This window comes from Oxyura jamaicensis, chromosome 1 (genome assembly GCF_011077185.1).
Source record: "Oxyura jamaicensis isolate SHBP4307 breed ruddy duck chromosome 1, BPBGC_Ojam_1.0, whole genome shotgun sequence".
Taxonomy (NCBI): Eukaryota; Metazoa; Chordata; class Aves; order Anseriformes; family Anatidae; genus Oxyura; species Oxyura jamaicensis.
The window spans coordinates 176,430,673-176,458,647 of NC_048893.1; the positions used below are offsets into that span (position 1 = coordinate 176,430,673).

General features: G+C 46.1%; 1 protein-coding gene and 1 long non-coding RNA gene across 2 annotated transcripts; one reads left to right on the forward strand and one right to left on the reverse strand.

Moving 5' to 3' along the window:
- The first annotated feature begins 3,749 nt into the window (after positions 1 to 3,749).
- LOC118159357 lies at positions 3,750 to 6,919 on the forward strand. The gene is made up of 3 exons (XR_004747086.1): positions 3,750 to 4,077; positions 4,582 to 4,739; positions 6,794 to 6,919. It is a non-coding gene; the product is annotated as an uncharacterized LOC118159357 (long non-coding RNA).
- Positions 6,920 to 18,649: 11,730 nt separating this feature from the next.
- SPRYD7 (SPRY domain containing 7) lies at positions 18,650 to 27,411 on the reverse strand. The gene is made up of 5 exons (XM_035323297.1): positions 27,231 to 27,411; positions 25,985 to 26,101; positions 23,360 to 23,526; positions 21,582 to 21,684; positions 18,650 to 18,835 (listed from the first exon to the last, which is right to left on the reverse strand). The coding sequence occupies exons 1-5, from the start codon at positions 27,334 to 27,336 to the stop codon at positions 18,738 to 18,740; spliced, it is 591 nt and encodes a 196-aa protein (XP_035179188.1). The 5' UTR covers positions 27,337 to 27,411; the 3' UTR covers positions 18,650 to 18,737.
- Between the last annotated feature and the right edge of the window lie 564 nt (positions 27,412 to 27,975).

Below are 27,975 nucleotides of genomic sequence, written 5' to 3' on the forward strand. Positions count from 1 at the left end.
CTCACAAGAAACCCCGGAGTTTCCTCATCTTATGCTGTTTCCCACCACCAGGGAGAAGCTTAGTAAGAGAGGGTGGACCAGGGCCAAGGGTGACAGCAAGGTGGACATGGGGTGGGGGCTTCGTGGACAAGGGCCTTCTCCTGTGGTACAAAAGCCAGAGCTGGTAGGGTGACAGTAGCCAGGGGTAGCCAAAAGCCCAGATCACCAGACAAGACCACAGTGATCAGTCCCAACTCAAGTCAGGGTCCACACTGGTGAGTTATAGGGCCAGGTATGGCTGTAGCTGCATTGTAGCTCAGGCAGAGACCAAGGGCCAGAGCCCTGCTTAGAATCAGCTCCAGAGAGAAGGGCAGCGAGTCCCTGCCAAGGCTCCTCACAGTTTGCTCTTCCATTCAAGGACAGCCAGCTGGGCTGCCAGAGCTGGCCCTGGGCCCAGCCAGCCCCAGGAGGAGGAGGTCATCCTTGGTGCCTGGGCACATACCTGGGGGTGAAGATGTCTCCTTCTCCTGACATCTGAGCTTCAGGCTGCTGTAGAACCAGAGGGGGCACTGAGGCTTATTCCAGGGCCTGGCCAGACCTCCCAGATTTAGGGCAGATAATGATCAGCCTGTGCCATTCTACCCACCACTTTGACACAAGAAAAGCTTCTGAGATACAGCTTGCAGAGCCAGGGGTCCACCAGCCTCCTGGGGTATGGCATTAGCATATAGGCATTAGGAGGCTGGGCTGTACCACGAGTAGCAAAAAAACAACAGTGGGCTCGCTGGTTTTCCTGTTGAAAACAGCTCTGAGAGGTCTTCTCCGTGGCCCAAACCCTCCAGCACAGGCAGCCCAGGGATGCCCAGCCCCAGCACCAAAAAGAGCCAGGAAATTCCTGACACAGACTGAACTGTGCCTGAAGGAGACAGCAAAGGGATTCTGTTTACAGGAAAGGTCCCTGAGGACCTGGGAGTGACTGTCTGCAGGATGGCTCTCTTAATTTATATTTCAAAGTGGATAATTTAATTGGCATAATTGGGAGTTTGCTTTCTTCTCTTCATTACAGATGTGCAGAATATGGCAGCGCAGTCAGCGAGAGGGAAGCGTGTCTGTAAGGGAGATAACTGCAGAAGAGCTCTGTAACGAAGTAAACAATGTTGTCAGATTTGGGAAACTTTCTCTGCAGGGTAATGAAGACCTTCTTTAAATGCCCTGGTCACAGGGTATGGGGTACCACATTGCTCACCCTCTGGAGCAGGAGAGGTTTGGTTCTGCTTCATGGCAAAGAGGAAGCCTGGCTGTCTCTGGAGTTCTTGGACTCTGAGTCAGCCACCATGGGAAGATGGGAAGACCACAGCTTGCTCCCACCGGTGGGTGCTGCTCCCCTTGACCAAAAACTGCTGCTCAGTGACAAGGGGACCTGGATGGATGGGGAAGAGCAGGTAGAGGTTAACATTTCAGCCCGTGAGCTCCAGCATGAAGAAGATCCACCTGCTGCAAACCAGACAGCCTTGTCCTGAAGACTGAATGAGCTTGGGGCAATCCCCCACGGCTCTACCTCACCATACAAAGCATGATGCTCAGTTTCAGATTTTGGCACGCGTCAACAATTGCTTTTTCTCCTAAACACAGCCTCTGAGAGCTACAGGACTTACTACCTGCACTGCAGGAAATAGGCTTTTTTATTATTATTTTATTTTTAATCAGAAATATCTCAAAGTGGAATTGCAGTGACACCAAAGCAGTTTTCAGCACTCACGTCATCGAAGGTTATCAAGAGCCTTCAAGTGGATTTGATGTGTTTTCACTAAGTCAGATTAAGAACTTTTCCTATAAGCAAAGGCAATTTCAGATGAATAATTACTGCAGACAGGGCAAGGGTTTACTGGGGTGGCTCAGGAGGCTTCTGCTCCCCTTGGTGCCAGCAACACAACGCGCATTTCCCTGTTGCATGTGTGTTGTGCAGGCCGTGCCTCCCGCACCCTCCCAGATCAGGCTGTTCCTGTCCCTGGTTAATGCAGCTCTGATTACAGCATCCTGAGAAAGGCAGATTTTCTTTCGTGTTCTCCTATCCAAGTATTAACCGGCCCTGACTTCGCTTCATTTGTGAGAGCTGAGATGAGTTCGCTGCAGAGGCTACACCCAAGTGTACGACAGAAGTGGAGGCAGATTCCAGTAGCTTCTGTTCTGCAAAACAAGCCTTAGCTTCTGCTGGATTATATATTATATATATGTAAGTATATCTCATAGAGAACATCACAGACGCACTGCTGTGGGATCCTGGAACAAGGCACACTTCCCTTTGTGTGCCTTAATGGGAGAAAATCCAAGTGTAGTTATATTTCTGCTATCAACACGTACCACTAGAGCTGGCTATTGCCACCATGTCCCATTCCTTGGAGGAGAGGTTCTACATATTTAAAGCCTGCAAATAATTATGCATTTGGTACCGTGTTGTTATGAACAACGTGTAATATTATTGTCTCAGTAACTTCCATTTGTAAGAAGTCAGCAAAGCAGCAAGCCCCCAAGCTTACACATTGAAACATTTTGCCGGTTTCACGTGATTATTGGCAGAAACAGCAATTTTATTTTAAAACCTCTCGTGATCTGCTCTCAAGATCTATTTGGATCTTTGGTCCCCATGGCAATAGCGTCCTAAGTTCTGAAAATAACAATGTGCACAGCTATTTTGACTGAAGGAACCAGACGACACACGCGCATAAGGCTAAGCAGATGGGTACGTGCCTTCAGTGAGAGAGTCTCATTTCAGTCACGGAGGTAAACAGCTATCTTCTGGGCACACAGAGAGATCTGCTCTACTTGGCCAGACGTGTCAAGCGAGGGAGCTCTATTTTTATGTTGTCACTTTTTAAAGTAGGCCAGCATTCATCCTCTTGAATGGCTTTCTAATGATATCAAACGTGTTTCGTGCACCGTGAACCCATTTGGCATTACTCTTCTCAGTAAAATGCCACTGAGATGGTGACACAGAAGATGAGAGGCAGGGAAATGGATCCTGGCCTCATTTTCTGTGTTTACGTGTTCCCCCTTTGGACTGAAGCCATTAATCACTACGGGAAGCCTTCTGGGTTGCTTTGGTTAAGGGCAGGAGTTTGTTTTCATCTTTGATTCTGCCTCAAATGTTTGAAGATATTGGACGATGATGCAAAAATCACCTACACGGGACATTTCTTTGCTCACAGCTCTCTCTGCCTTTCTGACGAACCTTGACTTCACCCTGCAAGGCTGCCCCAAGAATGGATGGACCTTATCTGCAGGACACCACATGGACCTCATCTCCTGGTCACCCGGAGCCCACCCCTACATGATCCCCAGTGCAGGAGCATCAGGGCCGGTGGGCACGTAGTCTCCTTGGAAGATGGACACCGTTTGCCATCGGTACTCGCTGGCTGGCACTCAGCTGCCCATGTCCTCCCCCAGGTAGGTGTGAGGAGGATGCTGAGACAGGTGGAGCTGCATAAACGTTTGGTCACAGGATCTGGAGCTGGTGGGAAGCTTTGACTCCAAAGGTCGCTTTTGGGAAAAAAAGATAAAAAATAAAAATAGAGAAAGGGAAGGGAAGGGAAGGGAAGGGAAGGGAAGGGAAGGGAAAGGAAAATGAATAACTTCGCTGCTTGTCTTGAGCTGCAGTGGACTTAAAGTGCAACCTCAAGCAGAACGAGTGTTGGCAATGCTGTATCGAAGCTGACGCATGATGATGACAACACAACACAAATGAAAAATGTGGTTGTAGAGTAATTGAGAGGGGAGGGAGCTTTCTCCAAGTATTTGCTCACAGATCGTTTTGTGATGATTCAACATAGTTGATGTAAAATCTGGCTGACTTGAACCAGGTGTGAGCCAGCCTGGTGTGGGTACTACAATATATCTGAAAGTGATATTTAATACCAATTTATTTGGTCAGGAGGGGCGGGGAGAGGCAGGAGGAATGAGCACAGAGCAGTGACTTGTTTATCTTCCACAGCCACGAGTGGCACACGGGAAGGCTGCAGGCAGGGCTCGATGCCCGGCCTTCCAGCATCGCCCCTCCAGCCACAAAGCCAGTGGTGAGCCAGGTCAGGGACCTGATCCAAGGTAAAAAGAAAAGGATAGATGTCTGTATTATTCTCTTTCCCAGGCTATTTTTCATGCTCTGAGCCAGCTAATAAGCCAGAGGCCACCAGGACCTCCCAGAAGCCCTCCAGCAAAACTGCAGCAACGTGACTTGATATTTCCTGCCCTGCCAAGGTAAATGTAAGCAGGGAGGAAAACCAACAGCAGCAAAACCAAAAGCCCTGCAAAGCTTCTTCATCCGTTTGGAACAACCATAAGCAATAGGGGCATGGTTTGGAGGCAGTCTCGGGTGGGTCACCCTTAGAAAGTTCCCGGGCTCCGCACTCTGCATCGCTGTGGCCACCATCAGATTGTGTATATATATACATAAATATATGTATGTATATGTGTATCTGAAGTTGTATAGAGGATGCTGAGTGAATCCTTGCTCCATCAGTGTAAAAGGAATAGAGCATCCTTGTGTTTGAAGAGACAGCAGTGCTCCAGGCTACAAAAGATTAACTGCTTTTTAATTTAAGCTCACAGCTATGACAGCAGCGCAGGGGGTCTCTGCTCTGAGCGCACCCAACCTGCACTGACTGCTGGCTGCTGTATTCAAAACCTCCAAGGCTGCTGCGGGGAAAGTGCCAGAATAAACATCTCCGCTTCCTCCAGAGATGCAAAAGACTGAGATGCATTTAGGTGTAAATACCTGGTTTGGTAACTAACACGTCGGGGTTTTTGTTTGGGCTCTTGCTAGATGCTGCTGGTGGTTTGATAATAATTGCGGTTACTGTTTTGGATGGTATCGAGCCCTGGGAACATATGTGGGCATGCTGAAGCCAGAGGGGAAATCCTCGCAGGTTACGAGGGGTGAAGGAGCCACCCGCTGTTCACCTTCCCTTCACATTTAACTTCCTCATCCAGCAGTTAAGCCGGAGATGATAAGATTTCTATGCAGATCATTAGAAACCCATATGGGTAGGGAGCGAGTGAAATATGAACACATTTTGTAAATCTAGTAGAAATGCAATTCAGGAAGACAAATGGAGCTATTAAAACTTCATATCCTAGATATATCTGACCAATATACACATGTTATTCGGAACTGTAGTTTTTGGAGGTTACTTATATAACATTAAAATAGCAATAAATCCCTCAGAGTGGTCGTTATTTAGCACCCATGTTCCACTTTATTCCCCGAAAGGATGCTGAGAAGTGAACCAATGAATTGGAGGGCAGATGCCTTTCATAAGCTCTCTTTAATTGCTGCCCAGGTCGCATTTCTGGTGGCTCGGTAGTGGGGGAGCTCTGCAAAGGCCACTCAGAGCCATGGAGGATACCATAGTGATGGGCATGTGAAATGCCTGCAGCACCCAGAATAATGCTCCCAAATTTTGGTCCAAAGCAGCCTATCACAGCAGTGACATCCCAGGGTGCCAGCCGTGTCCATGGCACAAGGAATCAGCTTTGTAACCCATCTTGAGAAGCCAAAGAACAGAGAATGGACCTAGAGCAAATGCCAACCTCTAACAAAGCAGGACCACAAGCTGGATGGCTTCAGACCTAGGCTGGCCACCTTCCCTGGTGCCACCAACCCTTGCTGTCCTCTCAGCAGACCCCACATGCTTTCCATTCTCACCCACAGAATTTTGTTTGCAGCGTTTGTGCCCTGGCCATAAAAATCTCTCCTTGGGCAGCAGGAGAGCAGCAAAGGGGAGGAACAGCTGACTGAAGAACCCAGTACAGGCTAGGTAATTTATTTTGAGCATCGTTTTCTGTCTTTAGATGTAGACACAAGTCCTGTAAAGAGTACCAGTGGCTGGTTCTGCTGCACTTGGGTTTCTTCATAGCCAGTTCAGCTCAAATGCAGTTTTTGGACCACTCCTTTGGGCCCTGACAGCAGGTTTCACCAGGTTTCACCATGGGTTGTACTTTGCTGGGCTCTCCGCAGGTGCAGCACAGGGCATTGCGATACCAGCAGCGCTGTCCTTTCTGCCTTCACACGTGTCATCCCCGCTTCCCGTGAGCCCCAGCAAGCCCTGGGGAGAAAGCAGGGAGATTAAAGATTAAATCATCTCCTTTAGCCATCGCACACCAGCCTGGCAGGCAATGAGCGTGGGTGCGACACGCTGTGGCTATCACCTTCAGCCTCTCAGCACAGACACACATAATCCGGGGACGACGACTGATTCCGTATCCCAGACCCACCAGAGAAGCACACATAAACCATGAAATTACTTGCCATGAATCATGGATTCATTATTTCAAGGAGGCGACAGCATCCTTGAGAAGTGCTGAGGGATGCTAGTCACCCTCTTAAAGTCGTTCGTGGGTCTTGGTGCAATGAGGGAGGAAAAGGTGAAAGGAACAGCACGCAACAACAGTTGGTGACCTGTATGCCAAGTGCCTCTTGAGCACTGACAGACACCAACCACCTCTCCATCCTACGCTGAGGACAAACTTCAGTTGCCAGGGAGGAGGTTTTGGGGAAGCCCTGGGGTTTTGGGCATGCTCCTGATAACCCCAGCACATGGCGTGGGCATCTAGCAGCATGCTGGGGACGTGGGACCGGCCACCTATGGGGTGTCCAATGGTGATGGGGTGACTCCTGATGGCCAAAGGGCACTGTGGTGGCCTGCTGGAAAAAGAGATGATGCTCAGAGCCCGAGTCCAACAGGGAAATGTGCTCAGTCAGGGTCGATGTGCTCAGTCAGGTCAGCTACAGCACTGCCATAGCTCTGCTGGGCTTGTGCAGCTACCAGGAGCATCACCGGGGTGTGCAGGGCTCTGGATTTCACACCCAGAGCCATCCTTCCCTGCAGTGAGACACCGGGGCAGACAGGCAGTGCTCATCCCTTGCAGGAGCTGGGATTGCACAAATAATTTGGGATGGTGAAAGCCAAAGGCAGACAGCATCACTCTTGCCAAAGAAACCATGCCGGGTCCCTGCTTCAGCAATGGCACGTGCAGCAAGGTGTGCCAAGGCATTTCATCCCAGGAAAAGCTTCTTGTCCAGCCTGGGTGATCTGTCATCGGTCAGCACCAGAGTGTTTGATTTAACACACATTTGCTATTTTACTTTGTATATTTTTGAAATAACCAGCTAGGAAGTTATTGGCATCCTTTTCACATCCTAATTGCAGGAACAATACTTTTACACTGATGTGTGTAATTTAACTTGTTAGCTAATTCCTTCCAAATATTGATTTTCCATGAAGCGAAAGGAGTATCAAGACAAACAGCAAAAAGTCAGAGGGGCGAATATTTACACTGCCATTTGCCACCTGTTACTCATCATCACGATGGTAATCTCATAAAGCTCTTATCCAGGCCTGTTTTCCTCCTTTTCAGCACCAGATTTGCGTGTTTTGTGACAGTACACCCCCAGCCTGCAGACTCCCGGTGCCGATTACATGGCTCAAGCATATAGGAGACCCCTGGCTCGTTTTCCTACCTGATGCTCTTGCCCAGGAGAACGTCGAGATCTTGCTCCTCTCAAATCTCCATCTTCATCCGAGGTGCTGGAGGTAACTGGGACTGGCTGGGGGGACGGGGGGAGAGAGGGAAGAGGTCTGGGAGGATTTGCCACAGGGCCGTGGCTGATGAGACGCAGGTAATGGTGATCCTGAGGGTGTACATCCTTCCTGCCATCCCTTCTTCTTCGTGTGGCCGCTGTGCTGGTGGCATCAGCAGGCTGCCACTGCTAAGTTTCTGCTGTGTGAGTTAGCGCCAGAGCTCGGGCTTTCCTTCCACAGTTGTTGTGCACTGGGGAGTCAATGCTACAAAACTCAGCTACAAAATTGTTATGTACTGGAAGTCAATGCTACAAAACTCAGCACCAGATGATGCATAAGGATTTCAGAAAATACGGAAATGAACTCAACAGTTCACACATTAACAAAGATGAGAAAATTAGGAGCGGGTGAATCCGCATTCAGTGAAGATAAGACACTTGTTAGCATTTCATTATGACTTTCCTCTTCTGGAGGGCTTACAGACATAAGATATCCTTGTTAGTATAGCTGCATGCTTCAGAAAACAGAAATTGCAAAATGCAGCTATTTTTGGTTCTGGCATTTTCCTCTCTCGCTCTCTATTTAGGGGGCTCATTTGCCTGTATTAATGCTAGCAGCTTTAGGGCTGGGCCAGCACATCCAGCTGCATTTTCAAGGCTCAGACCGAGGGTAAAAACCCTTCCTAGGTTCCTGAGTTTATTTTCAGGTCTCAGCATTTTTGCTGATTTAAAACAGGTCCCCAGATTAATTCTGCCAGGTGCCCACGCCTCACTCTGGCCCAGGTCCCATAGCGATCCTGCAGCACCTGAGGTGGCTTCTCAGTGGAAAGCACCTTTTGGGATGCTCCTCACCCAGATCCTGCTCCAGAGGAGGATTTAGTGGCTGCTGTGAGCTCAGCCAGCAGCTCCCGAACCCCAGTCTGGAGCTGTGAACCCCAAACCACGAGGTTATGTTTCCATCCCTCCTCATGGCTTCAGCACGTACCCCTCAAGCTGATGTGGGGAGCCCTTTAGGATCCCCTGGGCACAGGTTGGGCCATCCCGCATGTCCCATCCTGGGGCAGCCTGCAGGCACCAGAGAATGGGGTGAAGAGAGGAGGCACCTTCTCTCACATAAACTCTACAGTTGTAAAAATAGATTTATACAATCAATATACTTTTTCTTTACACCTACACACTGTATACGTAAGATGTGTTCATCACAGATTAGATGAGGTTGGAAGGAACCTCTGGAGGTCATCTGCAACCTCCTGCTTGAGCGGGGCCACCTAGAGCAGGTTTCCCAGGACCACGTCTTATACATTACATTTTATATTTTGCATTATATTTTATGTTTTACATTATATTTTGTATTTTACACCCCCAGCAGCTCTGAGACCCCACAAGGACAACACATTTCTGTGCCGTGCATTCCTCTCACTGTGGTGGAAAGGGTTTGGCCACGTGAAAAACCCACCTGTGAAGTGCAGCACGCAGAAAGGCACAACAAGACCCAGCTCCCGTCGGTTCAGCCCACCCCAGGGGAAGCTCTGAATTCCTCCTGGAAACCTAATTTGGAGGTTTGATAGGAGCAGTGCAGAGGCTTTGTGGGAGATGATGGGGCCAGCCAGAAAAAAGGTGAGGCAGTTTGCTGCACATGGGGGCTTGGGCAGGGATGGGATTTCTGATGGATGCAAATCATCATTGGGGGCTGCCTTTCAGTCCCATGACATCTGGGAAGCCAAATTCCCATCCAGGCTTGTTCATAAGTTATTTCTTACCTGGCTCCGAAGCTGGATGATGCTTTCAGGACAGGGGGTGACTGTGTTGAAGTCCCCGTGTCCACCCCATCCTCTGGCCAGCTGTGGCTGTGCTCTCAGAAGGAAAAGCTGATGGGGCCAAGCATCCCCTCCATTGCCCACATCCACGGGGGAGAGCCCTTGGCTGCCCGGATAGTGCTGGTCCTGCTCCTGCAAGGTTTCCGTCCATCTGATGGAAGTTTGTCCAAGCAGAGCTGCTCAGGAGGGCTCTGCCATGCTAGCAGGGAGCGAACAGTTATTTCCCCTCCCAGTGAGATCTCAGATGCAAACATATCCCCGTGCCTTCCCTTAAAACGATCTTTTGCAAAGAAGCTGAAGCGGTGCTATGCAAGTACCAGAGAAGGCTTCTCTTGTGTAGCTAACCTGAGAGAAAAGAGCCAGATGAAGTCATGCATCGCTAACGCGCTCCGGCTTAGTCACCGGGGAGGGCAGCGAGCGCGGCAAAGTTATTCGGGATAAAAACAGCATCGGGTACAGCGGGATTATGAAACAATGGGGACTGATGGAGAGCAGCACGGAGCAGAAGCCTCCCTGAATGGGCGTTTGAATGAGCCCTGATGATAATCACCGCCTGCACGGCCCCGCAGCTCGCTTCAGTGCCGTGCCCGCACGTGCCAATCGCCCCGCTTAAAGAGAGCGCTGCCATCCGCACGGCAATATTTGCTCTTACTTCTGGCTATTTACTCTGCTCTTCAAGCCGCTTGCTGCCTAGGAAGACAGCTGGAGTTCTGCATTTACACCTTGCCTGGCACCTGCAGCCGGGCTTCTGGCTGTTGCTGCCTGACTTCCATCCCGTCTCTCCTGCTGGTTCTGCTCCGCTGCGCTTCCCCGTGGTTCAGCTATCAGTGCTGCAAGTTTTGTCGTGCCCTTGATGGCCAGAAAGGAGAGGGGAGCTCAGTCCCAGCTGCTTTTGTGCAGGGTAGCTCCGAGGTGTGAATTAGCAACTGCAAGGCTGTATTCCCTCCAGTGTGGCCGTCATTGCCATCCAACGGTGCGTGTGTCCTCTCCCTGGACTGCTACGTTGGCTGACTTCATTTGCAGAGGGCTTGAGAGAGGTTTTCGTGGGGATCATCTTGAAAAGTGTCTGTGAAGGTCACTCTCTGCCAGAACAATATATTCCCCCGAACACCGGTACTCATGCTTATCACTTAATGTGGGTATTTCACATCCCACCAAAACCTGCCGACGTCAGTTCCCCTGCCGCGCTCCGAGGTATTGACAAAGCAGTTACCGAGATTAGAAAAATGCATTAAAATATAGTGAAAAAAACACCAGGCATGCTTCTTGCAGATGCAAATAGCATCTCTAGCAACTATTTTGCCAGGTCTCAGGACCTATCTGAAAGCAGACAGGCTTGTTATTTGTTTCCTGCGAATCGGTGGAGAAAGACTATTCCCTTTGGTGGACCCAGAAATTGTTACCATGATGAGCTCCCCCCTGAGCGACGCTTCCACGCTGCTGGACTGAAAATGCTCGACAAAGCTGAGCTCTGTTATCCTGTGCAGCCTCAGCAGTCACACCGTACTGAAAGAAAAAACAAAACAAGGTTTTGGTTGCAAGTTTGACCAGCTTTCAGCTAGAATTCATGAACGTCTTGAAAAGGATGTGATTGCACCCACATTTGAGTTCCTCCGTTTTGCCTTCTTTTTGTTTTGTTTTCACTTGTGCACTGAAAAACAGAGGATATTTCTCAGTGAGGGAGAAATGTTTTTACACGGCTTAACGACAGACGGATGCAGCAGGTGTCCTGCTGTGCTCACGGTGCAATCCTGCTTGCCCCTGCTTCAACGGTAGGGCCTTGCTCAAAGTGCATCAGAAGAGGAATTACCTGAAGTAACAGAAGCTCTCTACGACACAGATGGGCAGCCTCCAATGAACCACGCGGCTCGGCAAACAGCTCCGGGATGGTGCAGCTTTGCCTCTCAGGCACCGTGGCCCCGTCCGAACGCAGAAGTAATTTCCTTTCTGTTCCTCTCGGGCTGTACAGTCCCCATGCCTCCCTCTTTCCTCTCCAAGCATGGAAGCAGATATTCTGGCCGACAGACATTAGCAGCGTGACTTATGTCCATCAAAAAGGGGGAAATAAGCTATTACGCCAGCGCACCTGTGCTCACCACCCTGATTTACACCACAGCGTGTGTTTTGGAGGAAAACTCCACCCCTCTCCCAACCCCTTGAGTCTTCCGAGAAACCTTGAGCCTCCTGCACACGTGCCGTGTGCCCTCCGCACCTGTTTCCAGGAACCGGATCCAAATCTTCATTCACTCTGCCACACTGAGTAGGTTCTTTCCAAATAAATCTGCACGGCTCACAAGCTGACTGCTGCTGCTTTGGGGTGGAGATGTGGTGATGCCTCCTGTACGTTGCCTGCACTATTTTCGTATTTGTATGCTGGCTCTGCACTTGTCATTTTTGGCCAGCAAACAGGTAACGAGGCTCTTGTCCTACCTGCAGGACTATCTGTTGACCACCGGGCTCCTGGGTGCTCTTGGATGGAAATGCTCTTTGTCCTCCTCGGCTTCAGTTTGGAAGTTTAAAATCCCTGGATACAGAGGAGCGTGGCTCTGTGCTCCTGGGAGTATTGTTCCTGTCTGGGGGTGACTTTGTGTCACAGGTTCCATGCTGGGAATTGTTTTGTGATTTACACTACACCCGCGTTGGATAATTACGCAGGATACAGCACGCCGAGCTAAGCAGTCTTCTGGCTTCTCCTAACGTGGACATTTTATTATTAAAATGTCTTCTTTACTAGCTTCCTTCATGGCATTTGAAAGAACACGAGACAGCTACTGGTAGTTAAAAGGAGGCTTAGCGCAATCCCAGATGCCCTGAGCCACCCTCAGGCTTCGTGTCCTAAGGGAGAGCCACCGGTGCTCTGGGGGAGAGGAACAGGAGCGACTTGGACGAGCGTGTGCCAACCCTGCCCTGCTGGCAATCCGATACAAGGGCTTGGTTTTGCGTGATTTACTTGCTGCCATCAAGGTGAACAAGCCAAGGAGTGCGTTTGAACCGTTGCACGTCGTTCAGCACTGCTAGGAGCAGCAGCCTGGGGAAGGGGGAAGGACCAAGCAGCGCCTCGTGGCACCGTCCGAGCCCCTTACGCAACGAATGCTGTTCTGTGACGTGTTTTAGGCTGTTTGCAAGTTAACAGCAGTTGGAGCAGCTGTGCTGAGACATCGGGACTTCTCAGAGGATAGAGACCAGGGCCAGGTGAAAGCAGTGTGACAAAGGAAGGCATCGAGCTCTCTAGGAAAACAAATTGGATATAGTTTCTGGAGCACATGGACACAAAGAAGTGGAACCTGGCTGCAGGCCAGCACGACTCGCGACTCTGCACGAGGATGAGATCACGCAGACCAGGAGAGGAACTGGGCAGGCAGCAGGGCAGCGTAACTCGCCCCAGTGCAAAATGTCTCCGGGCTCTGGGGAGTCAAAATCACCCAGTAATTTGCCAATCAGGCTAACGAGAGCAGCTGCAGATCCTTTTGCGTCAACACAACAGGGCTTGCACTGGTATAAATCATGCGTGTCGCTATGTCTAGAGGCAGGAAAATAAGGAAGGAAGAGAAACAAAGGGCAGAAACAGAGATGGCCCTAAAAGGGAACTTACTTTCTTACAGAGCAATCCTGAGGCAACAACAAGGCACGGAACAATACAGCACAGCCGGGCGTTTCATTGCTGCGCTAGGTCGGGGTCTGCCTTCCCCCACAGCCCTGCGCTGGGACAGATACAGGACTGGGCAGACTGGGGGGATCTGGCCTTTTCCCCGGGGTGAATCTGAAATCCATGGCTATTTGGGTGAAGACAAGGAGCGAGAAAAAAGAAATACCTTGATTCCCATCCTACAGAGAACAGACAGCAGCGGCACTAAGGTGACCTGCACAACGGGACGGCTTTATCGGTACGGGCAGAGCAGCGTGCTGGCCTCTAAAGCTCGCCTGGTAAGGACAGAGCTATTTCTGTAACACCGGATTAATTTATTTATTTCAGCAGTGACACCCTCCTGAGTGCCGCGAGCAGCTACAAGCAGGGCTTCTGACAGTTCAAGACTCACCAGCCCAGAGCTCCTTTCCACCTGCAGGGCTGCACTAGCTGGGGATGCCAGCCCACTCATGCGACCCTGCGAGGAAAAGCTTCAGGAATACGTGGGGCTACACCGGCAAAAACGTCCCTCCATCCATCACTGCTGCTCGCTCTGGCCGAGGAAATGATTCACGTAACATCAGCAGAGCTCTTGTACTGCATGACATGCATCTCCCGCAGGGGCTTTCGCCGGCAGCATTATGCCGACCTTCGCTTTTTGAATAGGGACAAAGTTTCCCAGAATTTAGGAACTGACAACGTGCAACAACAACAACAAAAAGGCTGTCTTATTCCTTGTGGTGAAAATGGGCCTTCAGAGCAGATAGGAAAGAAGATATCTTAGATAAGAAGCCAAGAAAAATCAGCCCAATCCTCTCCTAAAGCAATCTGTGGCAAAACAGAGACTCAGAGATTATTAGATGGCCCTTCCCTTCACCATCACATCTGAAGGTGCGTTCACACCCCCTACTCTGTGAGCCTGATTTAGGAGTTCTAACTACTACATTCAAATGAGAGTGATTCAGACTGCTCCGACTTGATTTCGCAGACAATGGAGAGAGGGAGTTGTGACAGGCGTTAGCATACAAGCAGCCTGAACACGGCCCCAGCTGCCTCATGCTCCCCAGGTTTGTTCTGCTGACATCCTGCTGAAGGAGGAGGGACTATTTCCATCCTACAGACAAGAGAAGATGACTTTGTCCAGAGCATGCTGCCATGAAACAAGCCACTTCCACTGGCTTATCTCTATCGTGCCAGAGTTTACTTTGGCTGAAGACTGCATTTTTCCAAGACAAAATCCTCACAAAAGTACTGAAATCATTACTCAATGTGGTACCTTTTTACTTATGAAAAGGTCATAAGCCACCTTATACTGAGTACAGATATTTTAAGGCAGAAGGAAATTTAGATTTCTCAACAATGGGGATTTGAACATGCACTGCTTGCCAATGAAATGAGCACATCCAAGAAAAATGACTCAAGTCTTCATGTTTCTTGAAGCTAGGGACTGTCTTGTCTCTTAAATGTGCCAATTTTTTCCATGGATGTGACTTGGCTTCTATTTTTGCTCTCCTTGTATTATCTTGAATTAGATTGCATGCACAAAGCAAACTAAATACACACAGAAAGATATTTTTTTCCTTGATGGGTTCTGGAAGTAGGGAAAAGTGGCATTAAGTTTATTTGTGCACATCTCTTCACACTGAATTTCTTCCATTTTAGCAGATGTCTCCTCACAAGAACATTTTTTTTCGATCTCATTTAATCCCCAGCCCACCTCTGGAGAACAGCAAAGGAAATTCCAGTGTCTAAGCTATTCCTCTTCCCCAGAAGCGTCAGACGTTTATTCCTTGTGGGGAGATAAAGAGCTCTTCTGCTGACTCATCTGGGCAGCCAGATCAGGTAGGCTTCCTTGGGTCCAACACAGGGCTAGAAAAGGGTCTAGGCAAAGCTCAAACATTTGGATGGAGAAGAAAAAAATAAAAAAAAAGGCTCTCAAACAAGCCAGCCCAGGAAGGAACTGGTCCTACCAACTGTTTGTTCTTGCAAATACTCTACTTGTGAACATCCACTGTTCAAGCAACCAAGATTTCTGCCACTGTACATCCGAGGGCTCGCCCTAACCCCTTCAGTTTTTGTGTGGAAATCCAGATCTAAGATGTCAATAACTTGAAAAGCACTTTACTGAGGAATTAGGGACAAAAAAGTGAAAACGATCATTTGGCACTAAGATTTGTTCAAAATCTTTAGCAACAGTCCTGCAAATACTGCATAGTTTTTGCATATCCTGCAAATACTGTATAGTTTTGGACATATTTATGCAACCAGGTCCCTCACTACAGCAAGAGCTGATAGTTAACCCGATTTCCAAAACCTTCCAAAATGTCCTATCTCAGGGGCCCTTTAGCCTTGGACCTTAAATCCTGGAGTGACAGGAGACACACAGGAACCCATTTCACTGATTCACCTTGGGAAACCTTACCTCAGCCATGAGCCTGAGCAGTTTTCAGTATACAAATCAACATCAACACAACACCAACAGATAGCAGAGCTGAGCGAGTACCGCAAAAGTAATCAACGAGCTCACTCGGATGTGGTTACGGCGTTCTTGTTAATGACTAGGAATCTATTCCTTTTATTTTTGCGTACCTCTACATGCATGGCCTTCCATTCCCAAGAAAGCCTGCGGAAAGGAAAAAAAAAATACAGCACGAATACTCCTGCAAGTCTGTTTTCACATGAATGTTTGCACCTGCATGGATGTACAGCCACTTCCGAGCGCCTTTTGTAGGCCTGGGCACAGAAAAGCTCTCCGTGAGATTTCAGAGACCCAATGCACATCACAGAGTTTCTCTCAGCAGTGTTCATGTTGCGGTATCCTGACATGACTCTTTTGTCTAAGCGTGCACAAGCTTAGTAAAAAACACTCCCCCACGCCTCACTTATGCCTATTTCCCACAGAATTAGGGGTTATACTAACCAAATGAATTACTCATTGCACAGAGCTTTTTCAGATCCAGTATCACCCAATACACCTGACCAGTCAGTTTTGAACCCTCCTTTTTTTTCGGGCAATCCCTGAAAGGTATTTCTGGCTTTACGGTATCTGCTTAGGATTTTAGGCTCCTTGGAATAGTATTACCAGGCTGCATCTATCCCGGAGCACCACGAACAGTTCCAGCATTATCAGAATAACAACTCTCCTGATTTATATGCAATCCGTATTACGTGCCCTGTCAGTTCCATTTATTTATGGATACACAAAGTCTGGTTCAGACTTCCTATCTCGCTGCCACTGTACAATCTCAAGAGGACTCAAAGCGTACAGTATTAATTAATACAAAGCTCTGCATTCTGATAGTGTCTCCAAACCGTAACATTCAGAGACTAAGAAAACATTTAGGTACCAACAATTAGTGGAAATACCTCAACAATTTCACTGGGAAGCATGATTCATTCTTATTAAAATGAATTTTGCTACTAGGAAATATATTGTTAAATCTTTAACTGAAAATGACTTTAGAGTGAAGCTTTCAGAAATATTTACTGCACCTCGTTTCTCTGGGCAAAGCTGGGCTGGGAACACAGTACGCTGGTTTTGTTGCCAGGTGTGGAAATGAGACGCTGAGACACGGGTTAATTCACTTGGTCTTTCTGTAGCTTCTTACCTGTGCAATGGAGTTAACTGCACCTTGCTTCTCTTATGAACCATCTCCACAATTATTTATTTCCAGGTGAAACCTGTGGTGTCCTTCCATTTTGATAAATGGATGGTAATAACCTTTTATTCACCCCCCTTACTTTTAGACAGTTTCTTTGTGACACTAGTTAAAGAACAAGAAGTTTTCCCATGTTCAGACAAGAGGTGTAGTTACTCTGTGCAGTTTTACAAATGCATCTTACTCTGTTTACGATGAGAAATGAGCAACTTGCATAATATTTTTGGTGAACTTAGCAACTATTTTGAACATTTTGTATTTATCGAAATATTTTCTATTTCAAATCTTCGACTTTGAAGAAGACAGCATTCTCTGCACCTCCAAGGAGAATGAGAATTCTCTCACCAAGTCTATGTTAAGCTCAAGATAGCAGCTTTTACTGTTAAATATTCTTAAACAGATCAGGCTTCAAAATAAGTTGTTTGCTGGATACACTTAGATGAAGCGATAAGAACTTCTTTAAATATTTCCTCCTTTCCCCAGGAACATAAGAAACTTAATTCCACATGAAGCACTTTCATCTCAGTAGTCTTTGATGGCAAAGAAACACTGTTGAAAGCATTGTTCAAAGATACCAAAAGGAAAAAGAGGGACACCTTCCTCCCCCCTGCCTTTTATATCTAAAAACCAAAACCGTATAATAATCATTCCAAGTTTGAAAAGCTGACAAATTTGATGACTGAAACATTCCCATCAAATAGCAGAGCAAAATCACCTCAAGGATGAACGTTTCTTATAATCTTCAAATGTAAGATGCACAGCAGAGCAGATTTCAAGGGGAACCAAAACTGCACCACTCCAAGTCTCCCCGGTTTATACCATGCTGAAAAGGGCATCCCGTCCTTTCAGGTTGAAAAGTTCCAAGCTCTTACGTGACAGCAAGGTGAAATGGAAGGAAACCATGGTCCGCTCACAACGCAAAGAAAGATGCAGAAAACCATACATTGAAAGGCTTTGAGAAAGCTGTATTTGAAAATTTCAGAATCAGGTCATTTCTAAAAAATATTTAAATAAATTATTCCTTTATGCAACTGCATCAACCCAGGAAAGGTCAAAAACAAAAACCAAACGTCCAATACAAAGATTTTCTTTACAATAAAAGTTCTTCCAGGAAGTATATTAAATACATGACAACAGATGAAAAAAAAAGCATCTCAATTTATACTTACGGGCATCACATTTTAGAACAATGTCTTAGCCGTTAATCATTTATAAATGATTCACAGAGAAATTAAATAAGATATTCCGTAAAAGAATAATCTGATTTACAGTGTAGATGTAAGGCTTCACCGTAACATCTCATACCCTTCACCTGTCTCTTTGCACACCCAAGCTGAGCAATCTGTACTCCGCTCTGCTACCAGAGCAGCACAGAGCCGTGGTCCTCAAAAAACACAGGTGGCGGTCAGGTTTGCTTTGTTAAGGTTCAACAAAATAGCATTTGAAGTATTACTACACAGCAACCTATTATCCATCACAGTCAAAGGAAATGAAAAGCTAGGAGAAATACACATTTGCCATTTTAAGACAGAAGGAATGGATTAAACTGCACCTTGTGGAGGCAAAAGAAGCCTAGCTGCTAGTTATGCCATCGTGTTTTTAGTCATCGTGCACAACCAGGACACCGCAACTCCTAATCACAGACTAGAAATACAGTACTTCCTTTTCACAAGGTATATAGCTTCTGTCTGGAAAAAGCTGGGAAAAAAAAGATCATGAGAACTATCAGTCTCCATAGCTATCATATTTATAAGAACTACCAGCTTTACAGAGCTCCAGTTCATCCAAAATACTGAATTTAACGCTGATGTCAATGATATCCCTTGGTTTCCTTAGGCATCGAGTACAGATCAGAAAAAAAACTGGCCCAAAACATTGATTTTCAACCACAAAACATTGCCAGAAATCTAGTATTCGCAACACAGTTATCTGGTGTTGCAGTTAACATATTAATTCTGCAGACAACAGTCACAAGTACTTACTAAAAATACAGATATGTTTCCTAAAGGTAATGTGAAGCTTTATTTAAGATGACAAAGCTTTTCCTTAACAGTGCAGGGTGCAAATTTTCAGTACGAAGACATTCAGAAGATTTGCTGCTCGAAGAGGATCTTCTCAAACCCTGGGGGAGGCGTATGATAAAATTCACTGAACTGACAATCCAGAATGGCACTGTCATCAACTGCAGGAAAGAATCAAACAGAAGGGATTAGAGAAGGAACATTTAGAGTTTCATCCTCTATTACACCACCTTCCTAGATTAAATATGCCATGCTTACAACTTGAGGAATATCCTACAACATCTGTTATCTACACATAGGACAATAAAATGAAATTTCTCCAATGAATTTGCTAAAGCCCTATACACATACCCAAAGAGAGCCAGTCACCTCTCTCTGCTGATATTTACTTTAGTCAGCAGCAGTCCTTGCTGAATCCAGAGTACGCTACCTCTGATTTCACATTAGCAGGGCCTCAGACAATTCCATTCAAATTTTCTACTCTCTTTTTCTGTAAATCTGAAGACTAAGGACACTACTAGATGCATACTGCAAGGCTGTCACCTCCACAGCTGCATATTTTTTCTGCCCGCTTCCTATTTTGCTGGAGTGTTACAGAGTTTCAGCTGCCTGCAACCATTTTTCTGGAGGTTACGAAGATTTGCGACGTCTGCGGTGGTTGGTGTCAGACCATCTGTTCTAAGCTGTAATATGAAGAGAGCTTCCTTGACTGCCTCTTTAAGTTGGAAGTTAATGCTTTTTACAATACCGTTCCCAGTTTTGGACCCCCTCTGTAAACTGTGGCACACGTGTTATTAACCTTCAGTACAGAAAAAGGAAACTACTGAGGACTGTCACAGAAAAACTTTCATGTACTGCACAAACAAATAGGAACGCCCAGCTGGACAGCAAAGCTCTCCTGCAAAGATAATTTTCTCCAAATAAATCATGCATATTAACAATATTAGATCAAAATCGGGGAGATTCATCTCCATAGTTTGGTTTGAAATTTACGTATCTCAAAACCAAACTAGGAAAAAACTCTTATTAACACATTTATACAGTTTGATGCAGCGTTTGCATCGCACTTATGCAAAGGTGCCTCAAGTACAGCTGCTGTGGGAAGCAATCTTCAAGTTCACTTTCGTGTTTTACACACCTGATAGAGTAGGTGAACACAGTATCGAGCTCATTTTAAAAAGATATCTACAGTTCTACTCTGAATTCTGGAAAGGGAAATGCTTAAAAAACTCTCTTCGCTGTGTTCGGATCCTTTCCCATGACTAGAAGTTCACATTAAAATAACAACGTTTGTATTTAAAATGTATACCAAAGTAAGTGCCATGCAAAATCAATTTGGAGGCTTCAGTTGTTACAGCAATATGTAAGAAACACGATAGTTATTGTGAAATTATGCCCACTTGTACAAGAGGATAATAAGAACCTGGCAATAAAAGGCTGCTGCATTCCCCTGGCACAGAACTCAGAAAAAAAGATGATTTATAATAGGCTAACAAGCTACCGAATGTTTTCTAAAAGCAACCTGCTTTCTCTAACACCATTTCCAAAATGAAGGGAATTTGCAAGAATCAGCTATCGCACCGTAACTCTTCTACCTCTGCTTGCCAAGCTTTTCACCCGAGATCCGGCAGTGCTGCGGGGCAGCTACTGGCTGCCACAGCACTTCAGCAGCGCCATCACGTGGCTTACAAACACATCTCAAAATGACAATGTTTCCACTCTTAATACCTTGCAAAGGTGCAAGTCTAAATTTATGGACCTCAAAGGCGCTCCAGCATATCTCAGAGTATTTGCCTCCTGCTCATAAAATGCAGAATTACGAATGTGTCAGGATATAAATGGGAACATGCCAACAGTTCATTAGGAACCAACCGTGAAATAATTATCCCCATCATACAGCTAATGATATCTCAAGAGCTAAATGAGCTTGGGGGAGGATACTACTTAGACAAGACTCTCATGTATGAACAAAGATAAAGCGGGGAAGGCTGGAGGTGCAATGCTGGGAACCCAATGAGCAGTAATCATCTGCTGTAAGTTATAAGACAACCCAGAGTACAGCTCAGATTATGTGCTGAACGAGGAGAAGCGCTGCCTTTCAGAAGAGATGTTAAACAGCCTTCTGACTACTTGGGAACTACAAAAACACCGCCAAGTTCTGGAAGGGCAAATTGTTAACACACGCCTTGGCCAAATTCCAGCTCCCATAATTCATAAATTCTTTCTTGAACTGCCTATGAGGGGATTAATTGGACGTGGTATTGGTTTCTTGTTCAAAAGTGCTCTGTTGTATTGATGGCTGCTGGCAAGGGCAGCTACCACAACTCACCCGGCAGTTGCTGCACTTCAGAAATGGCCAGCAAAGAGCTGTCCCACCAGACAGCTAGCAGCTGCACTGGCACTACAGGAGAGTTACTGCTTCCGTATGAGAATACAAGTGGCAATTCACTATCTATTCATATTTAACACTGAATACATTTACGAAGTGTGAAATTAACGGGCATGAATGCCAACCTGCAGAGATAAACTAGATTAGCCCATGTGTCCCTACTAGGTTGAATTTTTGTTTTTCTTTCGTCTGCTTCCTAGTTTTTTTACCCAGCAACTTTTAGACTAACTGCAGGAACTTTCCAGCTTGTTGGATGTGGACACTTTGTCAGCAGTCAGTAAGCAGTGCTCTTTTTTTCTAGCTATTAAACAGCATTAAAAAATGAGGTGAAAATATACCTTTGTATTTTCCTAGCTTTGTGTTTCCAAGCAATTCTCCCTTTTAGTTGCCAAAACAAATGATTGATGTGTGACTGGAAAGACGTGTGCTCCATCCAAGTGAGGAGAAGAATTCACAAGACAGACTTGGTGCAAAAATATTGTCCATACTATGAAACGGTTTGAAAATCTCCTACTTACCATAGACCACTGGATAGACAGTCCCTCGGATTCCTGAAGCTGGACAATGCATGTTCTTCCCATTTAAATATACATTTAATTCTACATGGTCGTATGTAATGCCCTACAAAGCACAGAAAATTAAAACCAAAACAAAACAAAGCCACCATCAACAAGTTTATACACACAACATTGCTACTTGATTTAGCTTTTTCAGCCACAGGCAGATTTTAACACCATTATGCAAACCACCGCGTTCTAGAAAAACTTCACTTGAAATAGTTCTGCACAGGACTGGAAGTTAATAAATGATCAGGAACATTTGTATTTTCAAATACTTGGGATTCCTTAATGCTCATTCAATTTAGATGCAATCAGTACTGTACATTTCTTACTAAGGCCAGTTTACAAAAGACATTTCCAGACTATTCCTCACCCCGGCACAGAATCACAAATTTCCCATGAATATTAAGCAGCTTGCAGTCTTCTTTTTTGTATCTTCCCATGGAAATGACTTTCCTGAATAACGACACTATGAGTTCAGTTTATTTGTCCATATCTATGTATGGAAACCACTCTCAGCTCATTTTTCTCTGCCGGCAGCACCAGACCACCGCTTCATACACATCGTTACAAACAGGCTGACCAGAGAGCAGAAAGCAAACACCCGCAAGGTAATAAATTACTTATTTGTTAGATGTTAGACGAGGGATTTTTTTTCTGACTGTTTTGGTATGGCTGAGCGTGGCACTCTGTGTTGTCATTCACTGCCTCAGCAATCTGCTTTTATGACAGAACACAATGAATTGACACTTACAAAAACTGGGGAGTTACCACAGTAACACATCCGCTACATTTTTGAGACTGATTGAAGTTGTTGGAGACTACACTGTTTGACCAAACCCTGAAACAGCCTGGAACCCTCCAAGAAAACAACTTCAGAAGGAGATTAAAAGAATGACGTAGCGTCTGAGGTAAAAGGTGGAGTAGTCAGCCTTAGCTGTTTAGGGCTTCTAGGAATGAAATTTCTAACCATTGCTATACAGAAGCAAGGTTACCCAGCAAGAAAAAGTAGCGGTGATAAGTGGTCTAAATTTCATTGCTCCCATGTGTTTTCAAAAATAAATCTTTAACGGGACATAGAGAAAATGACACTAACGAACTGGAACCCTTTGAATGCCAAGCCATAAAGGTAGTTTGGATACAGTGAGGTACAAAAACCTTAGGATTCTCAATTTGCTCTCATTCTTCAATCGTTTTCCCACTGAGCATTACCCTCTCCCCATTTAATCACCACTTGGTATCTCTCTCCTTCCCTACAAAAGTTTGGCTAAAAATACAATCCATCAATCAGCCAGGCCCTCTCTCTGCTCTCTTCTAATTATTAACCAGTCAGCTGTGGGATCTAGAGTTCAGCTGGGCATGGAGGAAGGCCACGTAACACATTCCAGCGTGTTATTTGTTCAGGAAAGTCCCGTCTCAAACAGCGCAGGACCCTTCTGATGGGAGTCATCAGCCAGCTGGATACAGAAACCGAGCTGCGACACAGCGGGAGAGGCCACTTTTCAAACCCTGGTGAAGTCTGTCCCCCACTCAGGATCACACAGATGCTCCAAACAAAGGCCACTTATCTCCAGGCTGCTGATGCATTCAAACACAACAGGAGTTGACACCAGCACTTTCCCAACTGGGAGACGACAATGATTTGATTGAAACGGTCCGTCTGACCACACAGCAGCTGTAAATAAAGAGAAATCTGGGAACAGCTGGAAAAGATACAGCAGCTTTATGAAACTCACCACCACATCGCCCTCCTGTGGCAAGTTGTTTGCTGGTAGTCTGTTCTTCTCCTCGTTGTTATAATACAGAGCTCCATCGTTCCTCATCACCAGACTGTGGACGTCTCGACCCAGTGGAATTTGATTCAAGTTTGCTTTCTGGGTTGCAACTCCAATGCCCCAAATCCCTAGAACATGACGTTAACACAGTAAGAAAAAATAATAATAATAATAAAAAAATCTCTATATGTGATTTTGACTACCTGACTGAAGCAGGACACTATAAAGGATATAGTATGTTCTTAACTAGTGCCATGGAGGTACTATCAGTACGTATCTATTGGAAATACCAGCAGTCACAGAAGATTGAAGATAAACTGTATCTATCTTGAAAATATGGATCCAGAGAATTCTAACCACTCAGCTTAACTTTTACTCCGAAAAAATACTAGAAAACAACACTGAGAATCTAGGAAGATGTAAAAATAAATCCAACTAGCACAGATTTGTGAACAATGAATCAAGTTGAAAAAATACATTTTTCTTTTTGAGCTGGTTAGACCAGTCCTAGGGAAAAAGGAGAAATGGTAAATATGATATTGATTTGGTAATGTTTTTGAACCTCACACAACATTCAAACACTCAAATGAGGAAAGTGTGGTTGAGGTGAAGTTAAAGCAAGGCGAATGCACAGCTGGTGAGGAAACTGTATTCCGAGCCTACTCATCAGTAGCACTCTGTCAAATCAAAAAGATGACGTGAGTGGGGTTTCAGATTTTGCAGTGAATGCCCGAGGTCAGGTGCTATTCCGTATGCACACTAATGACTTAAATAACATGACAATTTGCTTGTTAAACGGGCTGCCAGTATCAAGCTGACAGGAGTGCAAGCTCTTCAGAGGCCAGTTTTTAAATAATCCCGATAAATTGGTTAAGAGGTCTGAAATACAGAGAAAGCATTTCCTTTTTCTGAATTACAAAGAACAGCAGGTAAGCAGGAATAAGTAGCAAAAATACAGTAGTGCCTTGGCAACTAGTTCAAAGAATATAATTTCAAGGTTATCACAGAGCACATGCTGTATTTGAGTGTGTCATACTGTTGTGAAAAACTTCTGGATGTATGTCACGTATAAATGAAACGTATATAAAGTCCACAAAGGACATCTACTGCTGCTGCAGCTGGAGCAGAGCATCCATTTAAAGCATCATCCCTCACGACAAATCAGGTCGATTAGAGAAAGTCTACAAGAAACAAGAAAACCAATCAAAAAAGTGTAACAACATTGTCTATAAGGAGACAATGAAAAATATAGGGCTCTTCAATCTTCAGAGGACTAAAACAAAGCAAAAATGTAAGAAAATTAATTTCAAAAGACAAATTTGCAGAACAATTTATTCTAATATTTACAAATCCAGAGTGAAAACAAAATTTGTAAAACTTTGTAAAACTTCCCAATAGTCAGGCTAAGTGAACCCTGGTAGACTGCGCAGGGACACTTGCGTGAATTGAAGTTTTAAGCAATCTGTAACTCTCCTGCCTTAGGGCACAGAATGAGGCCAGGCTCAGAGAAGAGTTTATTTCCTGTGTTTCTGAAGTGTAACAACGCAGATACTGTACTTGTGTGAATTATGACAATACGTGAACAGCTGCAGTTGAGTTGATTCCCCCCCTCAACAGAAAGGATACTAAAATTGCCAGATTAAGACTGAGCTGGGGTTTATATGTAGTTTAAAACCAAACTGGTTAAAAATCAACTTGTTTAAATGTGAGGTGTTTTAGATGGATTCATGTTTACAGTGCCAGCACTCCAAGCCAACTGAGTGCAAACAATCCTTACCCAAAAAGCACTGTGTTCACGCTCCAGTATTGTGAAGCCTGTCTCTGGACAAACACTTCCCTTCTTCTTTCCTCTCCCTACTCTTTGAGAAAGAACAGCCTCGTGTTTAATGTCCGATGTTTTTAAAAATACAGGCTGATTTTTAATATTATAATACAGATAAGTCTGGAGTGCCCTTTGTACTAGTTGAAGCTGACTGTATTAGTAAACATACGATGTTTCCAAATTTTGTTCACTTTCTGCTACCTTTCATTGCAAATCTGTACAAAACAAATAAACAGGGTGCTGAAAGGCTCCTCTTGATAAAGCAGCATTGAGAAAAGTGCTGCACATTTGATTTGAAGTGCAAAGCATAGCACAAGGAATGTTACTATTGCTCAACAACACTCATTTTAAAAGCAAATCAAGGTAGACAAATAGCCAGAAATACTGCTGGATAAACTGCACTATTAAAAAGCTAACAATTCATAGCTAGTGTTTTATGTGGTCATAAATGTGTATTTACCAAAATACATTTCTAAAACGTTAAAAGAAACGCATGCATATAAGAGCATTCAAAATAACATGGTGGTTTAGGATTTGCGCTCCTTTAGTAAATGCACTTACCATTCTTTTCAATATTGCAGAGCCACAATTAAAGATAAGAAAAAAAAACACTTTTACAGAATGACAAGTTATGAGTCTCCAATATTCACAAAGTTCAAGGATGCAATGTGAAAGATGCACGTGCTTGGCATTTGAGATACGACCAACAGCAGGCAGTCTGACATACCTTCCACGTTTAAAGTTGTACATTTTTGCTGACTAACCTGTGGACTGGATTTTAAACTCAAAATAGCTCTTGTTCTGATGCAAAGGTGCATTGGCTAGGCAGCCTCCCGTGCCACATATTCTCCTGCCGTTTTTAACAATGACAACATCTGTTCCTGCAAGAAGAAAATAAAACACAGAACTTCAAAACATTTTCAGAAGTCTGGAAGCAGCCCTTAAAAGCCCTAGACATGGAGAACAATTTTTGTTCTTTCAGCCCCAAGTAAGAGCTTCATTAGTCCAAGAGAATTACGATGACGGGCCACACTTTGAAGTAAGAAACGGGAGGCTGTTTATAGGCTGGTTCATCTTTCAAGTGGGGTTTATTTATTTAAAACCTATACGCTGCTCTAATTTCACCTCTTGGGCTTTAAGGCACCATGCTGATTACAGCCTTTGCTCAGCCACATCAGAGGCATAACTTACAATTTAGTCAGAAGGGTTCGCTGTGAGGAAGATCTAAGCCCTGTACCGGGTCTCTACATACTGGAGAAAAACGTTCTGCAGGGAGAAGGAAAGGCACATCGGGTTGAAACATTTGATGGACTTGCGAGGCGTTCAGTTATTCTCAGGTGAAGTCCTTTTGTTAGAAACATGCCTGCCAGTACGCAGAGGGGAAAAAAAGAAATATAATCCTGCTAGGTTCTCGTTCTCCGGCAGAAGGCTTCACCTACAGGTACCGTTGGCACAGCCATGAATACGGTAGATGCCCCAGGTCCCAAACAGGCCAGGAATCGTGCTCGAATGCTGCTTTCCTCCTCACTGAGTTGTGGAGGAGAGGCTGGGCATGACAGAGCCTGGGCACGGCTTGGCGTGATGATCACCTCAAGAAGAGCTTTGGACAGGGCTGCAAATGGTTCTGCTCCTTCCCTAAAGCCAAGGAAGGTGGCCACACACTGCTCACCTCATCCACCTCAACTGAGCTTAACCCAAACCTCTTTTTATTTTTATTTTTTTTCGGCTTCCTCCACAAACTCTTTCGACGCGAATCCCTTCGCATCCCTCGGCGGTGGGCTGCATCCCCAGGCACCTGCTGCCAAGCGCCGACCCCTCCCCGCTCCCTCCCACCACAACCCACGCCAGAAAGCAGGGTGAGAGCCCCCTGAGGCTTCCCCCTCACCGCCTCGTGCACGGCGACCCCAAAACGACAGCTTTTCCCCTCAAAATAACCCTCGCGGCTACACCTCCCGGCCCCGGGAGCCTCCTCCCCGAGGCTGAGGAGCAGCCGTGCCCCGCCGCGCTCACCCATGCGCTGCGTGTCGAGCTGCACCGCCGGCATCTCCTTCAGCGGGATGTGGCCGGCGCCGCCATCCCGGCACCAGCGGAGGCAGCAGAAGGCGGAGGCGGCCATGGCTTAACCGAGCCGAGCCGGGCCGAGCCGGGCCGGGCCGAAGCGCGCAGCCGCCGCCGAGCCGCGAGATGGCGGCGGGGCGCGGCTCCCCCTGGCGGGCGGGAGGTGGCGGCGGGCGGGCGCGACATGGCGGGGCGCTGAGGGGAGCCTGGGGAGCCCGGCCCTCGGAGAGAGGCCTCGCAGCGGGCTGGGGGCTCGCAGCCGGGCAGGCTGGGCTCGGCTGTGCCCGGCTGTGCCTCCCCTGTGCCTCGCCTACAGTGAAGGGTGATTATGCGGCGGTGGGAGCCCCCCCGGATCCCGCTTTGCCCCCTTCGCCCCACTTCCCGCTCAGATTTTCTGTCAGAGAAACCTCCAGCAAATGTTGTGCTGCTGGTCCAAAACGTTCTGCTGACATCAAAATACATCCGTTTAGAGCCATATTTATCTCCAATTTGGGATGAAATTGGTCCTTGTGATTTTCAGCTGCTATCTCATTTCACTACGTTTCACATAGAAAGCTCCCTTAATGTTTTCCTGCTGTATGCACCTAACGTAGCCCATGTGGTACAACATCCTCCGTCTTGGGGGCTAAAGTGGGTCTTCACATCCTTTGTTAAAGGAAAGCTTCACAGCAATAAATACCTTATTGGTCTGGATGGC